This window comes from Rhinatrema bivittatum, chromosome 9 (genome assembly GCF_901001135.1).
Source record: "Rhinatrema bivittatum chromosome 9, aRhiBiv1.1, whole genome shotgun sequence".
Classification (NCBI taxonomy): Eukaryota; Metazoa; Chordata; class Amphibia; order Gymnophiona; family Rhinatrematidae; genus Rhinatrema; species Rhinatrema bivittatum.
This window is the reverse complement of record NC_042623.1, coordinates 223,317,439-223,340,046: the sequence shown is the minus strand read 5'-3', so window position 1 is coordinate 223,340,046 and position 22,608 is coordinate 223,317,439. Positions and strand designations below refer to the sequence as shown.

The 22,608-nt window shown below is 44.6% G+C and overlaps 1 protein-coding gene across 12 annotated transcripts in view; it reads left to right on the top strand.

Moving 5' to 3' along the window:
- The window catches only part of YEATS2 (YEATS domain containing 2), a 799,337-nt gene that overhangs the window by 710,890 nt on the left and 65,839 nt on the right, over positions 1-22,608 (top strand). For 11 of the 12 annotated variants that reach the window (XM_029617009.1, XM_029617017.1, XM_029617008.1 and 8 more), the window contains 2 exons: positions 7,144-7,345; positions 15,143-15,369. In XM_029617009.1, the coding sequence (XP_029472869.1) occupies positions 7,144-7,345; positions 15,143-15,369 (429 nt within the window). Of the gene's footprint in view, positions 1-7,143; positions 7,346-15,142; positions 15,370-22,608 lie in introns of those variants that run through there. The other variant, XR_003858765.1, reaches the window with a different exon arrangement.

Here is a 22,608-nt window from a genome sequence, read left to right as displayed (position 1 = left end):
ATTTAATCGATCGGTCAGTCACACATATATCCATAAAGCTTTTGCAAGGAAGATTACTGAATTGCTGCACTTCCTGCGGGGGTATATGTACCCGTGCTGACGTCGGATCCGTCTCCAACTGCTAGCACGAGCACACTATACCCACTTGTTTTGAGTTCATCTGCATACACTAAGGAAAACGAGATTATCAGGTAAGTAATCTCTACATTTCCTGCTAGATGTAGGAGCTCAGGGACCGAGAAATACAAGGACAAAACGGCCTATCGTAGGTGGCTCCACTCGGTAAGCTGGCATTTTCAGTGGGTAAGAACATAAGAACATGCCATACTGGGTCAGACCAAGGATCCATCATCCTGTTTCCAACAGTGACCAATCCAGGCCAGAGCCGGGAATTCCCAGTCTACTTCGGGGGCTAAGCCTTCACAATGAAGGGACGCGCTGGTCCATTCCTGGCCTGATGATGCAGGGCCGGCGAACATAAACACGTGCTTCCGAAACCAAATCAAAAAGCTTGACTTGACCGAGGTGTGTGATCTTAAGTTTCGCCAGGAAAAGAAGAGCAAAACGAATTTGCTTATTCACGAGCTCAGAGCATATTTCATTAAAGGCTTTCAGTTGAGACGACACACTCTGTGAGAAATCTTGAAAGACTAGGATGCGGTGAGAATCGTAATGAAATTCCCGGGCGTTCTTGTAGTGTTGGAGGACCAAAGTTCTATGCGCGAAGTGAAGAAAACGTGTGATGATAACGCTTGGCCTGCCCGACGACTCTCTCTCATTTCTCCGTCCCATGCGGTGGGCCCGCTCAAGTAAGCCCCCGGATGGAGAAGCCAGAGACGACATGATGCTAAGTAGCCAAGCCTCTAATACACGAGGTAGGTCCGCATCTGGAAACTCTTCGGGGAAGCCGACAAATCGTAAATTGTTCCGGTGCGACCTATTCTCGAGGTCATCCGGTTTTTCCTCGCTGGCTTTCACCTGCTTCTCGTGTGCCTCTACTTTTTTTTCCAAGGCCCCAATGTCGTCTTCCACAAGGCCTACACGGCCTTCTAGGCATTCAGTGCGTGTGTCTATTTCTGTAAGGGAGGCTCGAACATCAGCAATTTGTTCAGAAAGCTGATGAAGTGTAATATCCAGTGCCGACACAACCGCATGCGAGATCTTGTCTTCCAGGGATACATCTTCCGGCAGCCCGTCCGCAGCAGAGACTGTCGCCATTTTGTCATCAGGAGCTCCCAGCCCTTCTTTCTCCTTTCGAATCGCTCAAGTAGCCATACGTTGCTCTGAGTAGCTCTGTAGCGCAAACCAGCGAATCCAGTACTCAAAAAGATGATAGTGGAGCTAAAAAGATCGCGATGAAGATGGGATAGTGTAAGATTTTGCCGGGGGGCAGCCGGAGCTCGGAGGATAGCAGCCTACCAAGCCCACCACATCACATGATCTCTCCGGTTCTTTACCTTTTAAGGGTAAATTGCTTTTTGGAAAGGACTTTGAAGATTTGATTCAATCTCTGGGAGAGAATAAGGTTCACCGCCTGCCGGAGGACAGACCTAAGTCAGGAGGGACTTTCTCGTCCTGAGCCAGATTCAGAGGGAATCGGCGCTTCCAACCAGCTACAGTCCCCAGTTCTTCTTTTCTTCAGACACCAACTAGGCAACAGTCCTGGTCACAGCCCTTTCGGGGTAGAAGATTCGGCAGAGCCGGGAATTCCCAGTCTACTTTGGGGGCTAAGTCTTCACAATGAAGACAATGAAGGCGCCGGTCCATTCCTCGGTGCCTGTGGTAGGGGGCAGACTATCCCTATTTTTCGAGGAATGGACCAAGGTAACAACGGATCAGTGGGTCTGGCCGTGATAAGACAAGGCTACGCCTTAGATTTTGCACGGCGTCCTCGGGACAGGTTTCTCATCTCTCCCTGCGGTTACGCAACCAAGCGAAGAGCGGTCCAGGAAACTTTGCAGTACCTACAGCAGTTAGGAGCCATTGTCCCAGTACCTCCAGAGGCAAGAAGGAAAGGCCGTTATTCCATTTACTTCGTGCTGCCAAAGAAAGAGGGATCCTTTTGGCCCATTCTGGTTCTTAAACGAGTCAACAGTTGCCTCAAGGTGCCACGTTTTCACATGGAAATGCTGCGGTCAGTCATTGCCTCGGTGCGAAAGGGAGAGTTTCTGGCGTCCCTGGATCTCACGGAGGCGTACCTTCATATAGGCATCCATTTGGAGCACCAGAAGTTCCTTCGTTTTGAGATACTGGATCAGCATTTTCGGAAGGAAGGGCTGTTGGTACATCCCTACCTGGACGACTGGCTGATTCGAGCGAAGTCTGAACCACTGGACCGGTTGGTGGTTCACAAGGTACTTCAGTTGCTGGGCTGGGTGGTCAATTTATCCACGAGCAGGCTCGTGCCCTCTCAGCCCTCGGAGTATTTGGAGGCTCTGTGCGACACACAGCACGGCAGAGTATTTCTTTCCACAGAATGCATTTCCAAATTGCAGCCTTGTTAATCAAGCATCCTCCCAGGGTCCGGGATTTACGGTACTTGCAAGTTCTCGGCTCGATGACCTCACCTTGGAACTGGTTCCCTGGGCCTTTGCTCATATGCGGGAATTACAGTCCGCGCTCCTTTCCCGCTGGAATTCAGTCTCCGAACTGTTTCTTATTCCTCTCCCACTGACGGATGCAGCACGGTCTAGTCTCGATTGGTGGCTGGTAATGGACAGTCTGACTCTAGGAGTTCCCCTGGAGGTGCCCTACTAGACAGTGGTTACGACGCATGCCAGTCTCTCCAGTTGGGGGGGCGGTATGCCGGAGGAAATCTGTACAGGGATTTTTGTCTCCAGAGGAGCCACAGTGGTCGATCAATCGTCTGGAGACTCGAGCGGTGTGGTTAGCATTCCAAGCGTTTCGTCCTCTCCTGCGGGGAAGGTCCGTCAAAGTTCTCTCGGACAATGCAACCACAGTAGTGTACATCAATAGTCAAGGAGGGACCGGAAGTCAGCCAGTGGCAGTCGAGGCTCGTCAGTTGATCAGCTGGGCTGAGCAGCATTTAGTCAGCATAGCGGCGTCTCACTCTGCTGGCGTGGACAACGTGCAGGCAGACTTTCTCAGCCAAAATCGCCTAGATCCCGGGGAATGGGAGTTAGCGGACGCAGCTTTTCAACTAATATGCTACACGTGGGGTACGCCCAGCATGGATCTCATGGCGACGTTTCGGAATGCCAAGATTCCGCGTTTCTACACTCGTCACAGAGAGATGGGAGCAGAGGGCATGGATGCCCTAGTCCTGCCCTGGTCCACCAAAGTTCTACTGTACGTCTTTCCACCTTGGCCGTTGATCGGCAAAGTACTCAAGGGAGTAGAGCTCCATCCGGCGGAGGTCATCCTTGTAGCCCCGGAATGGCCCAGATGCCCATGGTTTGCAGACCTCCTCAATCTAGTGGTGATGGGTCCACAGTCCAGTTCTGCTACATCAAGGGCCCATCTGTTTGGAGGAAGTCTATCGCTTTTGTCTAGCAGCATGGCTTTTGAAAGGCGACGGTTACGGGGCAAAGGCTATTCTCCAGCCGTAGTGGCTACGCTCCTGCGATCGCGTAAGACGTCCACCAATCTCGCATATGTTAGAGTATGGAAGATTTTTGAGGCTTGGTGTTTAGACCGAGATGTTTCTCCTACCCAGGTCTTGGTGTCAGATATTCTGTGTTTTGTTCAGGCTGGTCTGTCCAAGGGCTTGTCGTGCAGTTCCCTCCGTGTGTAGGTGGCGGCTCTTGGTTGTTTGTGTGGCTCTGTGCAAGGTGTCGCCAATGCATCCACATGTAGCTTGTTTCTTAAAGGGAGCAAAGCACTTGCAGCTTCCGCTGGGGCATCTTTATCCGTCTTGGAGTCTAAATTTAGTTCTCACGGCTCTATGCTCGGCACCCTTTGAGCCTTTGAAGAGGGCGGCTATGAAGGATCTTACCTCAAAGGTAGTCTTTCTGTGGCCATTACATCGGCTCGTAGAGTGTCGGAACTCCAAGCTCTTTCCTGTAGAGAGTCTTTTTTGCGGATTTTGGAGTCATGGGTTTCATTACGTACTGTGCCTTCCTTTCTCCCAAAAGTGTTTTCTTCCTTTCATATCAACCAATCGATGGAGCTTCCGGCTTTCGCGGAATTAGACCATTTGGATCCCTTGTCCAGGGATTTGCGGAAGCTGGACGTTCACAGAGCATTGCTCCATTATCTGGATGTTACAAATGACTTTCGTGTTTCCGACCATCTTTTTGTGCTCTGGAGTGGCTCCAAGCAGAGTCAGATGCCCTCCAAGACTACCATAGCTCGCTGCCTGAAGGAGACTATTAGCTCGGCCTATCTCCTTTGTGGTAGATCTCTTCCTGTTGGTCTAAGGGCTCATTTTACTCATTCGCATGCGGCATCTTGGGCAGAGTGCCAGATGGTTTCTCCACAGGAAATTTGCAGGGCGACTACGTGGAAGTCCTTGCGTATGTTTACGAGATATTACAGACTGGATGGCCAAGCACCAGGTTCCGGTGGTTTTGGAGAAGGTATGTTTCAAGCGGGCCTCTCCAGATCCCATCCCAGGTAAGGTAGCTCTGGTAAATCCCAGTAGTCTGGACTGATCCGGGTCCGTACAGGGAAAGGAAAATGAGTTTCTTACCTGATAATTTTCGTTCCTGTAGTACCACGGATCAGCCCAGAGTCCCGCCCATCAGAGGCAAGGAAGTAAGGGAGCGCCAACTCGGTTATTGTGTAATTAATTTTTAGGTCTGAAGAAATTTGCGATTGTCTGTCCTCAAGTGGTTCTACAGGTTTGGTTCCCAGGAGGGTTAAGTGGACCAATTATTTCTTTTTCTTGTTAAAGGGTTATTGTACATAGTTCAAGAGGTTTTGATGAGATATTCTGCTTTGACATTGAGTAATACTGCCGAACTGTAGGTGGCACCATTCTATTTATAGGCGGAGCATTGTTATAGTAACTGCTCTGTCTCCATCTGCTAGAGGGGGGGCCAAACCCAGCAGTCTGCACTGATCCGTGGTACTACAGGAATGAAAATTATCAGGTAAGAAACTAATTTTCCTTGACAGGTTGATTGGCCTTAGATGCAGAAGGAGAAGATCCTTTACCCAGATTTGTGGTGAAGGCAGAGGTTCTAAAATAGATCTGGCATGGGCGGTTTATGTTTTAGAATAGATGATAAAGTTGGAACTACATAACTGTCAAATACAAAACTGGGAAAGAAACCCCAATAATGAATACACCTCCGAGAGGGCCTCCTGTCTGTGATGCAAGGTGAAGGCAGTCTTGGAGGTACAGATTTACACATTTTATTGCAAATTCAGCAGCCATCAGAATTGTGTAATAATGACCAAACCAAAAAAGGGGGGAAAACTTGGTTGAAAGGATATGGGACTTTTTGTTTAATCTACAGTTCCCTTTTTCTACAAAGATTTATCAACATGGAGACAGGATTCTCATTCGAGATGTTCAACAAAGGCAGATGTTAGTTCAGAAGGTCATCCTAAAATTGGCCTTTGCACAGAGTAAGGGATCTTATTGACAGAGTGTGGATATTAAAACAAATTGGTAAAGGAGCATGATGCCAGTCAAACTATAAGAAAGATCATTTTCAAGAACCTTTGATGCCACAGAGTGCTTCCTCTCTAGACATGCCTGAGGGTTTGGCACGACGTTTGTCTTCAGTAATCAGTTACCTGAGAGTGGTAGATTAGTAAAGTTTATGCTTATAGCTGGTTCAGCTATTAGATATGAAATCATAAATTATAATTCATAGTCTAGAACTGGTGTTGTCAAGTTGCATGAGAAGAACTGGTGTCAGACAATTGGCCATAATATTTAGAACCAAGGAATAAAACCACCTCCAGTTAGCCCTTGTTTGCCACAAGCACAAGAACTGAGTGAGAAATATAAAATAGTTATACCACTGCTTTGCAAATGTTTGTTTTCAGGACAGGATCTCTGTTTTGGGCATTTGAATTGTTGTATAACAGTGTAATATTTATGGTCTTCAGATCAGATATTGATGGGTAGCGCCCCAAAATCAGTTGTTCCACTGCTTCTCACAAACTGATATTACAGGTACTATCTGTTGGACATGTAACAAAACAGCTTTAAAAAAAAAAAAAAAAAAAAGTATACAAAAATAGTATGCCATAATGAGATGCAAAATAAAATGTGAGCCCTGAATCCCTGAGATTCTTCTGCATGATCAACAATTGTGCTAAGAGATCAGGTGCAATTGATGATACAACACCATAAAGGATTTTTCTCCAGAAAAGTTTGTCTGCAACAATGGACAAAAGACTCCAGGAGAGAGAGAGAGAACCTGATCAGTTATTGGGAACAACCTCCAATTCTGTGCATCATTTATTTATTTATTTGACATAATTTCTATTCCACTAATCTATAAATCTTAATGGATTACAAAAAGGCACTCATAATATTTACATAGATAAACTCAATTTAACAAGTAGCACAAACTGTCAAGCATCAAAAACATTATCATTGCTTTCATTTGGAATAATACTTTAAAAAAAACAAACTTTGTGGTGTTAAAACAGTGTGTTCTCCATCCAAATAGTTTGTTCCAATCCGATGGTATGGAGAGAAGGGGGGTATTGAGAGCGAGAGGGTCATATTTGACAGGAAGCAGCGTGATGTAGTGAAGAGTTTTTTGCAAAAGGTATTTTTGCTCATTACAGCTGTGCTCACAAGTTTACAGACCCCTGGCAGAATTTGTAAGATGTGTAGAATTTTAAGAAAACATGAGTGATCATGTTATTTTTAATGTTTCAAAGTAAAACTATTATGCATCACAGAATAGCACAATCATTAAACAAACCATAGTAATAAGGGAAATAATAAAATGGTCCTGTTCAAAAGTTTGCATACCCTTATTTCTAAATATCGTGTATTGCCCTCTTTTGCATCAATGACGGCTTGCGGTGTTTTGTGATAGCTGTGAATAAGGCTCTTTATTTTCTCATGTGGTAGGGCTTCCTTACTTTATCTGGTTGTGATTTTATAAACATTCAGAGTATATGCATTGAAAAACTCCTAGTACCCATAAAGTAGAATAAAGACAGGTTAAATAAGTAGGTGCACTTATATCATTTTTGTTTTTCTTTCAGTGGCAGCGAGCGGTGACCATGAGAAAAGTTTTACAAGAGATTTTTGAGAGAGAGCCCAGATTTTACAGCACAGCCTTTCTGAAGACAAAACATGTTGTGCATTGGTGTCGGTGCCATGGTTACACGCCGCCAGATCCTGAAACTTTGAGAAATGAGGAGGAATCCATTGAAGATGTGTTGACGCAAATTGACAGTGAGCCAGGTGTGACTGTCCAGGTGGAAAACACAAAAATGCCTGTGTGATAGTGCTACAGTCAGTATGTCTGGCTTTTGAAAGGTCTCGCTTAAGGAAGAAAGGTTACTCATGGGTAATTTTCACTTTGCTGAAAGTGCATAAATCATCCACTTCTCTGGCTTATTCTTGTATAGTGCATTTTCAAGGCCAACTGCCAGGCTACATCAAGTTTCTTCATGGCAATCTGATCCACCCGATATTCTAGCCTTCCTTCAATCGGGTTTGGGGAAGGGCTTGGCCTTGAATTATCTGAAGGTTCAAGTTTCAGCGATATCTTGTTAAGAGGCAAAATTCAGGGGACTTCAATAGCAGCTCATCTGGACATGGTTTGTTTTCTTGGGGGGAGGGGGCAGCAAGACATTACATCCTCATTTCAGGTCCTTGGCACCTCAGTGGGACCTCAATCTGGTCTTAAAAGCATTGAGCCCCCTTAAATAGGCTTCTTTAAAGAATCTTACATTGAAGACTCTGTTTTTGGTAGCAATTTGTTTGGCTCGGCATATTTCAGAGAGTCAGGCCTCGTTTTGTAGGGCTCCTTTCTTGGTCAGCTCCTTGAATGGGGTCTCCTTTAGTCTGGTACTATCCTTTTTGCCCAAGATGGCTTCTGCATTCCACCTGAATCAGTCTATCTCATTACTGGCTTTCTCTAAAGCAGAATGTTGGCGTGCAGACGGATCCTTAAATTATCTGGATGTTTGCCAGGTTCCCTTTTGGTATTTGGAGGAGTTAAATGCTTTTCATAGAAATGACAGACTTCGTCTTAATTGGTGGACTATATAGAGGCAAGGCAGCCTCTAAAGCTAACTTAGCCTATTTGCATTGGGGTCTGCGAGCTCCTGAGCTTATTTGCACCCATTCTACAGACAGATGTAGTATACTCTATGGTACTGTTGTGTATGTTGAAGACTGGTAGCATGTTCCGTGGTATTTTATGTGTGTATCTGAATGACATAGACATAAAGGTCATACACTCAGTAGGAATATGCTTGAGGGATATATTTTTATGCCTGAACTTATTTCAGTTTTTTGTGTTTTTTTTATTTTTTATTTATGCATTTTTAAGAATATTACAAAGCAAAACATCTTTGTACATCAATATTGGAGAAATAAGCAATTAAAGAAAAACATGATTTACACAATCAAATAATAATTATCTCCAGAATGGAAACACTAATCCAGAAAGGGGAGGAATAGGAACATATAGAGGAGATCAGTGCAGTAATTCACATAGGAAAAGGCGGCATATAAGCACCGCAACATATCACAACCTAGGAGGATTAATGGGTAGTTAAGCAGGCATTTTTCTTGGCCTTCGGGAAGTCCCACAGCTGATCTGGAGTAAAGAAAATAAATGTATTAATATTTATCTTAAGAACACACTTGCAAGGATATCGAAGAAAACTTGCGCCAATAGCCAAAACATCTTGTCGCGTATTCAAAAAGGCTTTACACTGCTCTTGAGTAAATTTAGCCAAGTCAGGAAATATCCTCATTAGGCTCCCATAAAGAAACATTAAAATGCTGAAAATGTTTCATGACTAGGTTCAAATCCTATTGAGAATAAAAGGAAATCAGGAGTGTGGATCTATCAGACACCTCTTCCGATGAATTTTCCAAAAAAGCAGTCAAATTAGACAAATCTACATTGGAAGAAGTAAAGGGTTGATCCACCTTCTGCTTATATGGAAGAAACATAAATTTAGTTAAAGCTGGAACTTTTTCAGATGGAATTTGCGATGTATCCAGAAAATATTTCCTCAATGTAGCAATTAAAGGTTCTCCAAAACTTTAGGGAAATTGATAAGCCTTAAATTCAAACGCCAAGAATAATTTTCCAACGATTCCATCCTCCTAAGAGTGGAGAAACGCTCACGTATCATAGAGGCATTGTTGCGTCCGTTGCTGCTCGACGCCCTCACTCCGCCCTCTCTACCTCTGTGGCGACTCCCTCTGGGTCTGATGGACGGTTGCTGCCGCGGTGTCTCCATGCCGTCTCCCTCCGGCGTCCCCGGACCGGCACGACGCTGCGGCTCCGCTATGTTCCTGATGACGTAGGGCGCGCGCTCCAACTGATGTACCAGCAAGGGCGCGAACCTCGGGGGCATCCCCCGAGATGACGTCATCCGCTTCAAATCAAGTTAGCAAGGATTGATAGCGGGGATTGATTTGGACTCGCTTCTCTCTACGCTACTCTGCCTCCTCGGACTTACCAGGGGTACCCGCTCCTCGGGGGCCTCACTCTCTTTTCTCTATTTCAGAATGCAGATAGGAACCGGTACTCACTCCTCGAGGGCCCATGTTCCTGAACACACTGAAGATTCTCTACTGCCTGGAAGCTATCGCAGATACAGACAATTGTGAGTTACCATCGCTCTCTCAGAGCTTTCCCTGGAACCAGGTACTCGCTCCTCGAGGGCCTAATCCTTTCCAGCTACTGAGCTTCTGTAAGACCTTATGTGAGTTTTGTCATCTAGTTCTGGCTATGAACACAGCATACCCTGTCTACTCACTATCTATAGTTTCTCTACAGCTCAGCAACCCTGGGATCGCTGTTCTAGTTCCTGAGTGACTTCAGCCCTGCCGGGCATATCAGCTCACTACTGCCACCTCTGGTAGTTTTACTAACCTGTCTAATAAAAGAACTCTCTGTGTCTGTCTCCATACCCAAGCCTAGCCGGTGGTCCCTCTCAGAATATCCTCCTGGGGGCACTGTCATCTGCCATCGGCCCAAGGACCCACCTATCTACTTTCCTTTACAGCCGAGTGCTCTCTCCAAACACTCCACTGGTAACAGATTGTTAAACTCCTCAAGGAGTCTCTTAACAGATTGCTAACTCCTCCCTTCTACAGGAGTCTCGTCATAACAAGTTTGCTAACTCCTCCTACCATGGGAGCAGATCCATAACAGATTACTAACTCCTCCCCTCTGGAGGAGCGAACCATAACTGATTGCTAACTCCATCAGGAGTCTTCAGCATCAGATTTCTAACAGATTGCTAACTCCAGTCTGCTTGCTCCTCCCATCAGCATAGGAAATTCTAACAGGCATTCACAGCTTGCAAATTCTTAATATCACTTCCCATCGATTGGATAGACAAAGAATGTTCCTGTAAGATCTGTTGATGATCTCAAGCTACAGATTCCAATTTCAATGAAACATTGTCCAAACGCTGGGACTGATCCTTAAAGACCTGTGAGAGGCCCACTACCAAATCCCAAAGTGAGTCTAAAGTTGCTACCGCTGGTTTGGAAATAGCTATGGAGGGACTGGGTGCAGCTCGGTCACCCAATGAAACAAATCCAAAAATAGCTTCCCCTTCACAGGGGAAAGCTGGTTGATGAGGTAACAAGCAAGCCAGAGATAGTTAATTCTAGTGTCTGTCTTTCCCACCCACTCAACCCTTGATTTTTAGGCACGAGACACTTTCTCATTAAAAACCAATCAGGGTCTTATCTAAATCATACTATTGTATCAGCCTTATTGAAAGTTTAATCATCCCCTTGTAGGACACTAGCTGATTAATTAGTAAATTCACCTGTAAATTTAAAGTACTCTTATTCTAACTCCCTTAGTCTCCTAAACTTAACTAGGAACTCAATAAAACTAAGATGAAGGCAGTAGTCCAGCAGCAAGAGGGGGGCTTTCCAGTCTTTTGCATTGAGTGTCACATGTATGATTTTTTACCTGCCGGTGAGAGATTGTATGTGTGCACTCGGTGCAAAGAGCTCCTGGCTCTCAGGGAATAAGTCCGATCTCTGGAGGCTAGAGTAGCAGACTTGGAGGAGCTGAGGCAGACAGAGAGGTACATTGACGAGACCTTCAGGGACATAGTAGCCAAGTCCCAAATCCAGTCTGGCAGCCCCAGTGCTGCCTTGGATCAGAAAGGTCTCCCAGTAGGAGAACATCACCCTGGTGTAGCAGGAAGTGATCCTGTAGCAAGGACCTGCTCTCCAGGTGATGTATTGTCCTCTCGCACTGAGGACAAGTCTCCCAGGGCTACTGCCTAGGAGGGAAGGGTTGGGCCGGCCATCATAGTTGCTGATTCGATTATTAGAAATGTAGATAGCAGGTTGGCTGGTGGACATGAGGACCGCCTGGTAACTTGCCTGCCTGGTGCGAAGGTGGCAGACCTCATGTGTCACCTAGATAGGATTATAGACAGTGCTGGGGAGGAGCCAGCTGTCATGGTACATGTGGGCACCAACAACATAGGAAAATGTGGGAGAGAAGTTCTGGAAGCCAAATTTAGGATTTTAGGTAGGAAGCTGAAATCCAGAACCTCCAGGGTGGCATTCTCTGAAATGCTTCCTGTTCCACATGCAGGTCCCCAGAAGCAGGCAGAGCTCCAGAGTTTCAATGCGTGGATGAGACGATGGTGCAGGGAAGAAGGATTTAGCTTTGTAAGGAACTGGGGAAACCTTTGGGGAAAGGGGAGACTTTTCCGAAAGGATGGGCTCCACCTTAACCAGAGTGGAACCAAGCTGCTGGCACTAACTTTCAAAAAGGAGATAGAGCAGCTTTTAAACTAGAACAAGGGGGAAAGCCGACAGTCACTCAGCAGTGCAAGGTTCGGAGAAATGTATCCCTGAAGGATACTAATGAAACAGGAGTTAGGGCATTCCAAGAGAGAGGTTCCATTAAAAGCAAACATAGTCCATGTGCCTATATGTAAAAAATCACCGAAGCTAATGATTTCCGAATTATCCCTAACAACTGAAAAGCAGGTTGTTAATACAAACAAAAAACACACTTTGAAATGTCTGTATGCCAATGCCAGAAGTCTAAGAATTAAAATGGGAGAGTTAGAGTGTATAGCAGCAAATGATGAGATTGACATAATTGGCATCACAGAGACTTGGTAGAAGGAGGATAACCAATGGGACAGTGCTATATCAGGGTACAAATTATATCGCAATGATAGGGAGGATCAACTTGGTGGGGGTGTGGCACTTTATGTCCGGGAGTGTATAGAGTCCAACAGGATAAAGATCATACAAGAGACTAAAAGCTCAGTAGAATCTATATGGGTAGAAATACCATGTGTGTTGGGTAAGAGTATAGTGATAGTATACTACCATCCACCTGGACAAAATGGTCAGACAGATGATGAAATGCTAAGAGAAATCAGGGAAGCTAACCAATTTGGCAGTGCAATAATAATGGGAGATTTCAATTACCCCAATATTGACTGGGTAAATGTAACATCAGGACTTGCTAGAGACATATAGTTCCTGCATGTATTAAATGACTGCTTCATGGAGCAATTGGTTCAGGAACCAACAAGAGAGGGAGCTATTTTAGATTTAATTCTTAGTGGAATGCAGGATTTGGTGAGCGAGGTAACAGTGGTGGGGCCACTTGGCAACAGTGATCATAACATGATCAAATTTAAACTAATAACTGGAAGATGTAGTAGGCCAGATTGACAAACTGAAGAGTGGCAAATCACCTGGACCGGATAGTATGCATCCTAGGGTACTGAAGGTACTCAAAAATGAAATTTCTGATCTATTAGTTAAAATTTGTAACCTATCATTAAAATCATCCATTGTACCTGAAGACTGAAGGGTGGCCAATGTAACCCCAATATTTAAAAAAGGCACCAGGGGCGATCCAAGTAACTACAGACCAGTGAGCCTGACTTCAGGGCCGAGAAAAATAATGGAAACTATTCTCAAGATCAAAATCGTAGAGCATATAGAAAGACGTGGTGTAATGGAACACAGTCAACATGGATTTACCCAAGAGAAGTCTTGCCTAACAAATCTGCTTCATTTTTTTTGAAGGGGTTAAAAAACATGTGGATAAAGGTGAACCGGTAGATGTAGTGTATTTGGATTTTCAGAAGGCATTTGACAAAGTCCCTTCTGAGAGACTTCTAAGAAAACTAAAAAGTCATGGGATAGGAGGCGAAGTCCTTTCGTGGTTTACAACCTGGTTAAAAGACAGGAAACAGAGAGTAGGATTAAATGGTCAATTTTCTCAGTGGAAATGAGTAAACAGTGGAGTGCCTCAGAGATCTGTACTTGGACCGGTGCTTTCAATATATATATATATATATATATATATATATGATCTGGAAAGGAATACGACGAGTGAGGTTATCAAATTTGCGGATGATACAAAATTATTCAGAGTAATTAAATCACAAGCGGATTGTGATACATTACAGGAGGACCGTGCAAGACTGGAAGATTGGGCATCCAAATGGCAGATGAAATTTAATGTGGACAAGTGCAAGGTGTTGCATATAGGGAAAAATAACCCTTGCTGTAGTTACATGATGTTAGGTTCCATATTAGGAGCTACCACCCAGGAAAAAGATCTAGGCATCATAGTGGATAAAATCGGCTCAGTGTGGTGCAGCAGTCAAAAAAGCAAACAGAATGTAAGGAATTATTAGGAAGGGAATGGTTAATAAAACGGAAAATGTCATAATGCCTCTATATCGCTCCATGGTGAGGCTGCACCTTGAATACTGTGTACGATTCTGGTCGCCACATCTAAAAAAAGATATAGTTGCGATGGAGGCAGTACAGAGAAGGGCAACCAAAATGATAAAGGGGATGGAACAGCTCCCCTATGAGGAAAGGCTGAATAGGTTAGTGCTGTTCAGCTTGGAGAACAGACGGCTGAGGGGAGATATGATACAGGTCTTTAAGATCATGAGAGGTCTTGAATGAGTAGATGTGAATCGGTTATTTACACTTTCGAATAATAGAAGGACTAGGGGGCATTCCATGAAGTTAGCAAGTAACACATTTAAGACTAATTTGAGAAAATTCTTTTTCACTCAACGCACAATAAAGCTCTGGAATTTGTTGCCAGAGGATGTGGTTAGTGCAGTTAGTGTAGCTGGGTTCAAAAAAGGTTTGGATAAGTTCTTGGAGGAGAAGTCCAGTAACTGCTATTAATCAAGGTTACTTAGGGAATAGCCATTGCATGGGATCTTCTTAGTGATTGGGTAATTGCCAGGTTCTTGTGGTTTGGCCTCTGTTGGAAACAGGATACTGGTCTTGATGGACCCTTGATCTGACCCAGCATGGCAATTTTTTATGTTCTTATGGACTCCATCAACTGCACCTTCACCCACAGAGAATACATCCCGCAGAGAAATTCCAAAAACACCTTCAACCTGCAATGGGCCGTTACCCCCCTCATACTGGGAACATTCAGAGTTATCCGATTTCCCCAGGGCAGTGATCCCCCTCGCAGGAACAGTCAACAGCGACGTCTTAGGATCCGGCAGCCTAGGGGACACTTTCCCAGTTGAGAACGGTAATCCTCCTTTGCTGATTCCACCAGCGGGGCTTACCCGCGTTTCGGGGGTAGAGGCGATAAAGTCAGTGATCACATGTTGATCTGGAGGAAGTGAGTATTCTGAGGGAAAAATCCTCACTTTGCCCTTCCTCTTGTGGGACTTAATTATTGAGAAAGAAAAGAAGTCAATGAAGAAACCAGGTAAGCCGGAACGAAATGAACCACGTCTGCCTCAAGCTGCCATCTTGGGTCCTCCCCCGAACTTTTTTCGGTTTTAGGTATAATATCCTTTTAAATTTCTCAAGACCTTATATTGCTTATGTGGCAAATTTGTTTGGCTGTGTTTGACTTTAGATGTTAGAGACAAAAGAGTACAAATTTTATCTGGTAGGCCATGCTGACCCTTGCTGCCTAACATTTGGTTTGTTCCCTGTACTTTTATGGCTTGTTTTCAATACAAGTTCATGTGCACTAACTAACTATAGATGTTGTGTTTTGTTTAGAATACCCATCCTCATATTCCTGTGCTGAAGAGCTCTGTCAAAAACTGGAGGAGCTACAACAGCTTTTAAAAAGAGAGACTGAGAAGAATGAAGAGGTGGATATAGTGAATATTACAGAGCCACTAAAAATGAATATTAAAAAGGAGGAGGAAGAAAATGAGGAGGAGCTGAAATTCCATCTGCCATCAGTACCAACCTCAGAGTTTATCCGTGACACAGCACAGGAGGTATGGATGTGTTTTATGCAACTGCTGATAAATGTTCTTTATAATGGAGGATGGAGCAGTGAGGATCCTTTTGTTCTCCTCTTCTTTTTCTAAGTTCTGAGACAAAAAAAATCTCTTTAGCATTAGAGTGCAGTTCATAGGCTATTACAGTTACAGGAACTACAGAGATTGAATTTTCTCTTATCTCTATCAAACTGGGGACTGGATGAGTCTGGGGATTGGTACAAGGTTGCAGAACCTTTCACCTTGAACTCAGGTTGGTAATAACTTAAAAAAAACAAAACAAAACCTGTGGTCCTGGTGGAAGAAGATGCAAATGTCATGCAATGGCAGTGGAGAAAGCAAGCCCACATTCACTACTGCTGCTCTCAGAAAGCAGGAGGAACAACAGTGGTACCTGCTCTACATCTTATAATAAGAACAGGAAATAAAATAATTTAAAGCAATGTCGAAAGAAGAAAATCAAATGAAACTGAACAAAACAACTGAGTAGACAAAATATCTTAGTAGTATAGATGGCTTATACTAACATTAAAGATTTTAATAATTTTTATTTATGTAGCACTTTCTAGTCAAAGATCAAGATATAGTAGCATCCAGTACAGTAAATCTGTCCCCTAGAGATAGACCCAGTCAGCATTTACTGGTAAGGAAGAACTGAGCCTTGAGCAGAGATTAGGAGGAAACAGAATTGGTGATTTTCAAACTGCAGTTAAATTCTGTACTTATTTTAACCATGCCTGTCTCCAATCTTTCAGTGGAAAACAGTTTGATAATGTTGTTTTTAATATTATCATCATCCCCCAGTTTTATCTCTCATTTTTATACACACTTCCTCAGGCGATATGTCTTTTAAATCTTAGGTTGCTAGCTCAAGAGCTGGAATATAAGATGTGCCATGCTGGGTCAGACCAAAGGTCCATTGAACTCTGCATCCTGTCTCTGACAATGGCCACCCTAGGTCATTAGGAAATACTTGGCAGAATCTAAAGAGTAGATCCAGTTCCTTCTTGCTCTTTACCAAAACTAATAATAGTTTCTGAACTTTTCCTGCAGGAACTTGTCCAAACTCCTTTTAAACCCAGCTATGCTAGATTCCTTGATCATATTCTCCTGCAACAAATTTCAGCACTAAATTGTGCATTGAGTGAAAAAATTCTTTCTCCAATTTGTTTTATATCTGCTACCTGCTAGTTTCATTGTGTCTCTAGTCTTAGTTCTACTTGAAAGGGTAAATAACTGTTTCCTATTTACCATTCCAGTCCACTCATGATTTTATAAATCATTATCATACCCTCTGTTGTCTCTTCAAGCTGAAGAACGTTAACCTATTTAGCCTTTCTTCATAAGGGAGCTGTTCCATCACCTTCATAATTTTTCTTGCCCTACTCTGTATATTGTCTAGTTCCACAAAAACAAAGGCAAGTCAAGATACACAATACCTGTAGCACACATTTTTTTTATTTAAAAAATTTGTAGTCCACTAATCCAAAAATCTTAGGGGACAACAATAAACACACACATAATAAAATCAACAAAATACAATCAACAAAACATCTAAAAATACAGAATACAAACATTACAAAAAAAAAATTAAGAAGGTAGATTTCAAACAATAGGTAAAGCAGCTTAGGAACCCACAATAAATCTGCAATGAATCTACCAACCAGAAGGTACAGCATCTAGTGCCCAGACCATGCCAGTTCCTAGCCCTCACTGACCTGGGAAAGCTTGAGAGGAAAGATGGTTTTGAGCTGCTTCCGAAAATGAAGCAGGTCGTTTTCTGGTCTGATTGTCATGGGTAACTTGTTCCATAAGCTTGGACCTGATATTCCAAACATTATTTTATGATGAGTGGTTAACCCTACTTGTTTTGAAGTAGAGATATCCATTAACAGCTCAGAGGAAGAGTGTAGTTGATGTACTGGAATGTATTGTTAAATAGAAGATTGAATACTGATCAGTATAAGCCCATGTAGGGCTTTAAAAGACCATGGTTAGAACTTTAAATTTCACTCACGAGATAACTGGAAGCCAGTGTAAGCTTTCAATGATCAGGGAAATGTGATCGTGTGGGGAGGAACCAGAAATCAATCTAGCTGTAGAATTCTGAATTAACTGCAGAGCCGAAGTTGGGAGTCAAGCAGACCTAAAAATAAGCTGTTGCAGTAGTTGAGCAAAGATAAGATGAAAGGCTGGATCACGGTACAAAAATCGTGAATGGTTAGTATAGGCTTCAGAGAACGTAGAGTCCGGAGTTTCAAGTAGGTAGAATGAACCATCAAGTTAATGTGTGGACATATAGATAGAGAGGAGTCGACTATAACCTCCAGGTTATGAAACCTAAAAGAATGGGGATGGAAAATCCCTCAAACTGAAAGTTTGTGGGGATATCAGACTGAGCTTCCCGGGAAAGAAACACAATTTTACTTTCCCTATACGTACCCGGATCAGTCCAGACCATGGGTTAAGCCCCCGTTCCAGCAGTTGGAGGCAGACCAGAGTTCTGAGGCATGCCCATATAAGGATGGAACCCACCCAGGAGCCCTCAGTATTCGTCTGTCTCCAGAGGTTGGAACAGCTCACCCTTTGGTTCCCTGTTTTCACTTGCCCTCGATTGTTCTTTTCTTCTTTCTTTGGGGCAAGTTCACGCAAGTACAATTTCAGTTTTCCTCTTATTAATTAAAAATAAAATAAAGAGAATTTCTTTTTGTCAGTTTTCTCTGACTGTGTCAGGGCAGACAGTTTTGTCTCCCTCACTCTTGGGGTTCCTAGGGGGGCTGTGCCCCTTGATTTTCTGTCAGCCTAGGTTCCCTTCCCGGTGACCCTAGTGTGGGTGATACTGGTGGTGCCAGTCCTTCTCCCCACTTTTACTGCTGCCATGCCCCGAGATGCACATACCTCGGTTGAGCCTTCAGGGATGACTCTCATGCCCCTGCTTCTGTGAATTTCTTTATTTAAAAAAAAAAAAAAAGACAGCTCACTTTCACAGAATATATAATTTTATTTAACCAATATAAAAGGCAGCAGTTTATTTTGTGAGGAAGGAGCGGGGTTCAATCTCCCGCTCAGCTCCTCAGGGGCTCCCTGCTCAGCTGTTCTTAATTACCTAAGCGGCTGCTTTCCTGCTCGATGCCGCGGCCATCTTGCTGTTTAGCCTGCGGAGAGTCGGCCTCCCGGCTCTCCCAAGAAGGGGTTTGCTCTCGGTGCATTTCAGGGGATGAGGGCTCCTCCATCGAACCGCCACCTTTTCGACCTCGGGGAAGGGCTCCCCGACGAATTTCAAAGCTGTTCCCGTCCCGGGAACGCGCGTCTCCGGCTGCCATTTTGGGATTTTCAGAAGAAACTCTTCCTGCTTCTCCAGGGGCTGGGGATCCGATTTTTTCCCCCCGATTTGAGCCTGATTCCGTCCAGCCTCATTTTTCCTCAGAATTTGTGATATTAATACATGATTCTTACCTGGCCAGTTTACAGAGGGGGGTAGCCCCCCCCCCCCCCCTGTTTTTTCCTCCCTTCCTAACCCTCCTAATTTACCGGTGCCTCCCCCTGACGTCGTCCAGGACCCTCAGGGCCCTATTAGGGTTAGTTTAGTCCTGGGAGCTCCCCCTCCCCCGGTGGACCCTCCTCCCCAGCCTCCTTTGGACCCTTTTAATGCAGGGGATGATGATGATTCTACTGCCCCCCCCTTAGAGGGCGATGATCCCCGGGTCCTGCGTTTATTTTGGCGGGAGGAGCTGGAGCCTCTTATTCCCTTTGTTTTGCAGGAATTTGGAATTGATGCCCCCCCAGATGACTCTGTGGCGGCGGCGATGACACCAAACGTGGACCTGGTCCTGGCGGGACTCAGGGCTTTACCGCGCAGTTTCCTTTTCATCCTGTGCACCGCCTGCTCCTCCTCAGGGAATGGGAGTCCCCAGAGACTGGTCTTCGCGTTGGAAGGGCTATGGATAAATTGTACCCGCTCCCTGAGGACTGCCTGGACATGTTAAAAATTCCTAAGGTAGATTCTTCTGTCACCGCTGTGACAAAGCGCACTACCATCCCGGTAGTGGGGTCTACAGCCTTACGGGATGTACAGGATCGTAAACTTGAATTTTATTTAAAACGCATTTTTTAAGTCTTAGCTCTTGGTGTCCGGGCGACAATTTGCAGCAGTCTCATGCAGCGGGCAAGCCTTAGGTGGATGCAGCAGTTACTCAGCACCCAGGACCTCCCGTCTGCAGAGGCTGAGCAAGCTGAACGTTTGGAGGGTGCTATAGCCTATGGTGCAGATGCACTTTATGATTTGCTTCGGGTCCAAGCTAAAGTTATGGTTTCAGCGGTATCTGCCAGACGTCTTCTCTGGTTGCGCAATTGGTCTGCTGATGCTTCTTCTAAGGCTCGGTTGGGCAATCTTTCTTTTAAGGGCAAGTTGCTTTTTGGTGAGGACCTGGAACAGCTTATTCAGTCCTTGGGGGAAAGCAAGGTACATAAGCTGCCAGAGGACCGTCCCAAACAGTCAGTCTTTTTTCTCGTCTCGTTCTCGCTTCAGGGGGAATCGCCGTTATGTTAACAGACCCCGTGGATCCCTCCCCAGGGGAGGGGTATCCAGGTCACAGTCTTGGTCCCATTCCTTTCGTGGCCGTCGAGGTTTCCGAGATGGCCGTCAGCAGTCCACCACCTCTAAGTCAGCTCCCCAATGAGATTTGGCCGGTCCATTCCTCTGCACGAAACTTAGGTGGGCGTCTTTCTCTGTTTCTCGGGGAGTGGGCCAAAATCACTTCCGACCTCTGGGTCCTTGATGTGATAGAGCACAGCTACGCTTTAGAATTTGCCAGACACCTGCCAGATCTCTACATCGTTTCCCCTTGCGGCCCTTCCAAGCGGCCTGCGGTTTGCCACACCTTGTTGAATCTTCAGGAATTAGGGGCAATCCTTCCGGTTCCGGTACACGAAAGGGGCGCCGGCCAATATTCAATTTACTTCGTTGTTCCCAAAAAGGACGATTCTTTCCGTCCCATTCTGGATCTCAAAAGGGTCAATCAGGCCCTCAAGATTCCCCGTTTCAAAATGGAAACCCTGCAGGCGGTAATTGCAGCGGTTCGTCCCGGGGAATTTCTCGCTTCCCTAGATCTGAAGGAGGCTTATTTTCACATCCCCATTCGTCAGGAACATCCGAAGTTCCTTCGTTTTCAGATCGGGCTCTCCCGTTCGGCCTCGTCACTGCTCCCCGCATCTTTACCAAGATCATGGTAGTCGTTGCAGCAGATCTCCACCGAGAAGGGATTTTAGTCCATCCTTACCTGGACGATTGGTTGATAAGGGCCAAATCCGTCTCTCTTCGCGCTCGCGGTAGACAGGGTCTTAGCCCTTCTCACTTCTCTCGGTTGGATAATCAATTACTCCAAAAGCACTCTTCTCCCCTCGCAAGAGCTGGAATTTTTGGGCGCACTTTTCAACACCCGGATCGGGAAAGTTTTTCTTTCAGACTTGCGGACAATCAATCTGATAGATTAGTTGAACAATTTTGTTTCTCTCCCTCTTCCCACGGCGTGGGATTACCTCCAGTTCCTAGGGACCATGGCTTCCACGATCGATCTCGTCCCCTGGGCGTTTGCTCATATGCGTCCTTTGCAGAAAGCATTGTTGTCCCGTTGGAAACCGATATCCGAGCAGTATCAGGAGATCCTCCTCCTCTCCGACTCTACCATCGCCAGCTTACAATGGTGGTTCTCCCCGGCCCACCTTCTCAAGGGAATGCCTCTTTTGACTCCCTCTTGGGTCATAGTAACGACAGATGCCAGTCTCTCCGGTTGGGGGGCTGTCTGCCAATCTCAAATGACTCAAGGGTTCTGGGCCCTGTCCCAGTCTCGCTTGCACATCAATCGCCTAGAAGCCCGAGCGTTCATCTGGCTCTCAAGTTTTTTTCTTCCTCTGATTCGTCACAGAGCTGTCCGGGTTCTATCAGACAATTCCACCACAGTAGCTTACATAAATCGGCAGGGGGGAACTCAAAGTCGTCAAATGGCGTTAGAAGCCAGCAAACTTTTTCTCTGGGCGGAAAGGCACTTGGATCGCCTGGCAGCTTCCCACATAGCTTACCTTTCTTCTCATTAATGCACAATCATTAACCAAAAAATTCATGCTAATATCTGACATACTACAAGAAAAAAACCCTGACTTCATCGCCATAACAGAATCCTGGTTCAAAAACACCGATCAAGTCATTTTGAACCAACTTGACAACAATGCCTATGACACTTTCTCAATCCCTCGCAATTACCGAAGAGGAGGCGGCCTTCTCCTACTTATCAAAAAACATTTCTCAATGAAAATGATCCCACATAACCTCCCAAAACAATTTGAAGTTGCTCTCTTCGACTCACCAAATCTACAAATCTGCCTTGTCTATTGCCCACACAAGCTTCTCGATAGTAACATCTCTCCGCTGCTCGAGTTCCTTATTACCAACATTAATTTGAAAAAACCTACAATCATTCTTGGTGACTTCAACCTTCATATAGATGTTATCCCAAGATCTCTAAATTGCCAAACCCTCATTGACATGCTTTCAAGCTTAAACTGCTTCCTTCAAGTACATGACCCCACTCACAAAGCAGGTCATACATTAGATCTAATCTTCACTAATAACTACTTCTCCAATACCACAATTCTCCATAGTCCAGTTCCATGGTCTGACCACCATCTTCTACTATGCAAGACTCAAATAAATTTCAACAATCCAACCTACACTAAGGATACACAAAATGTCTTCAAATATCGACCACCATTTCAATCTGATCTTCTCCTACAAGAACTGGGTCACCAGCTTTCTAATCTCGACCTTTCTAACATAAATAACGCCATCCAATCCTGGTTTCATATTACTGAAGAAACTGCTAACAACATTAACCCAGAGAAAATCAAACGTCTAAGGAACAAAAAAGAACACCAAAACCCCTGGTATAACACCACTCTTAAAAATATGAAAATGGCTCTCAGGAAAATCGAAAAAGAGTGGCAAAAAAACAAACAGCCATTATTACAGCAGAAATACCGCACTCATCTAGCTGCCTACAAAAAAACCATCCAGAACACAAAATGTGATTACTACAGTAAAAAAATAAATAACGCTACCAACAAAGCTAAATCACTGTTCAACATAGTAAACAACCTCATCGTCGAAAACAACAATCCCACTACCACTGAAACAATTAATTTGAGCCAAGACTTAGCCATCTTCTTTAAGAACAAAATTTC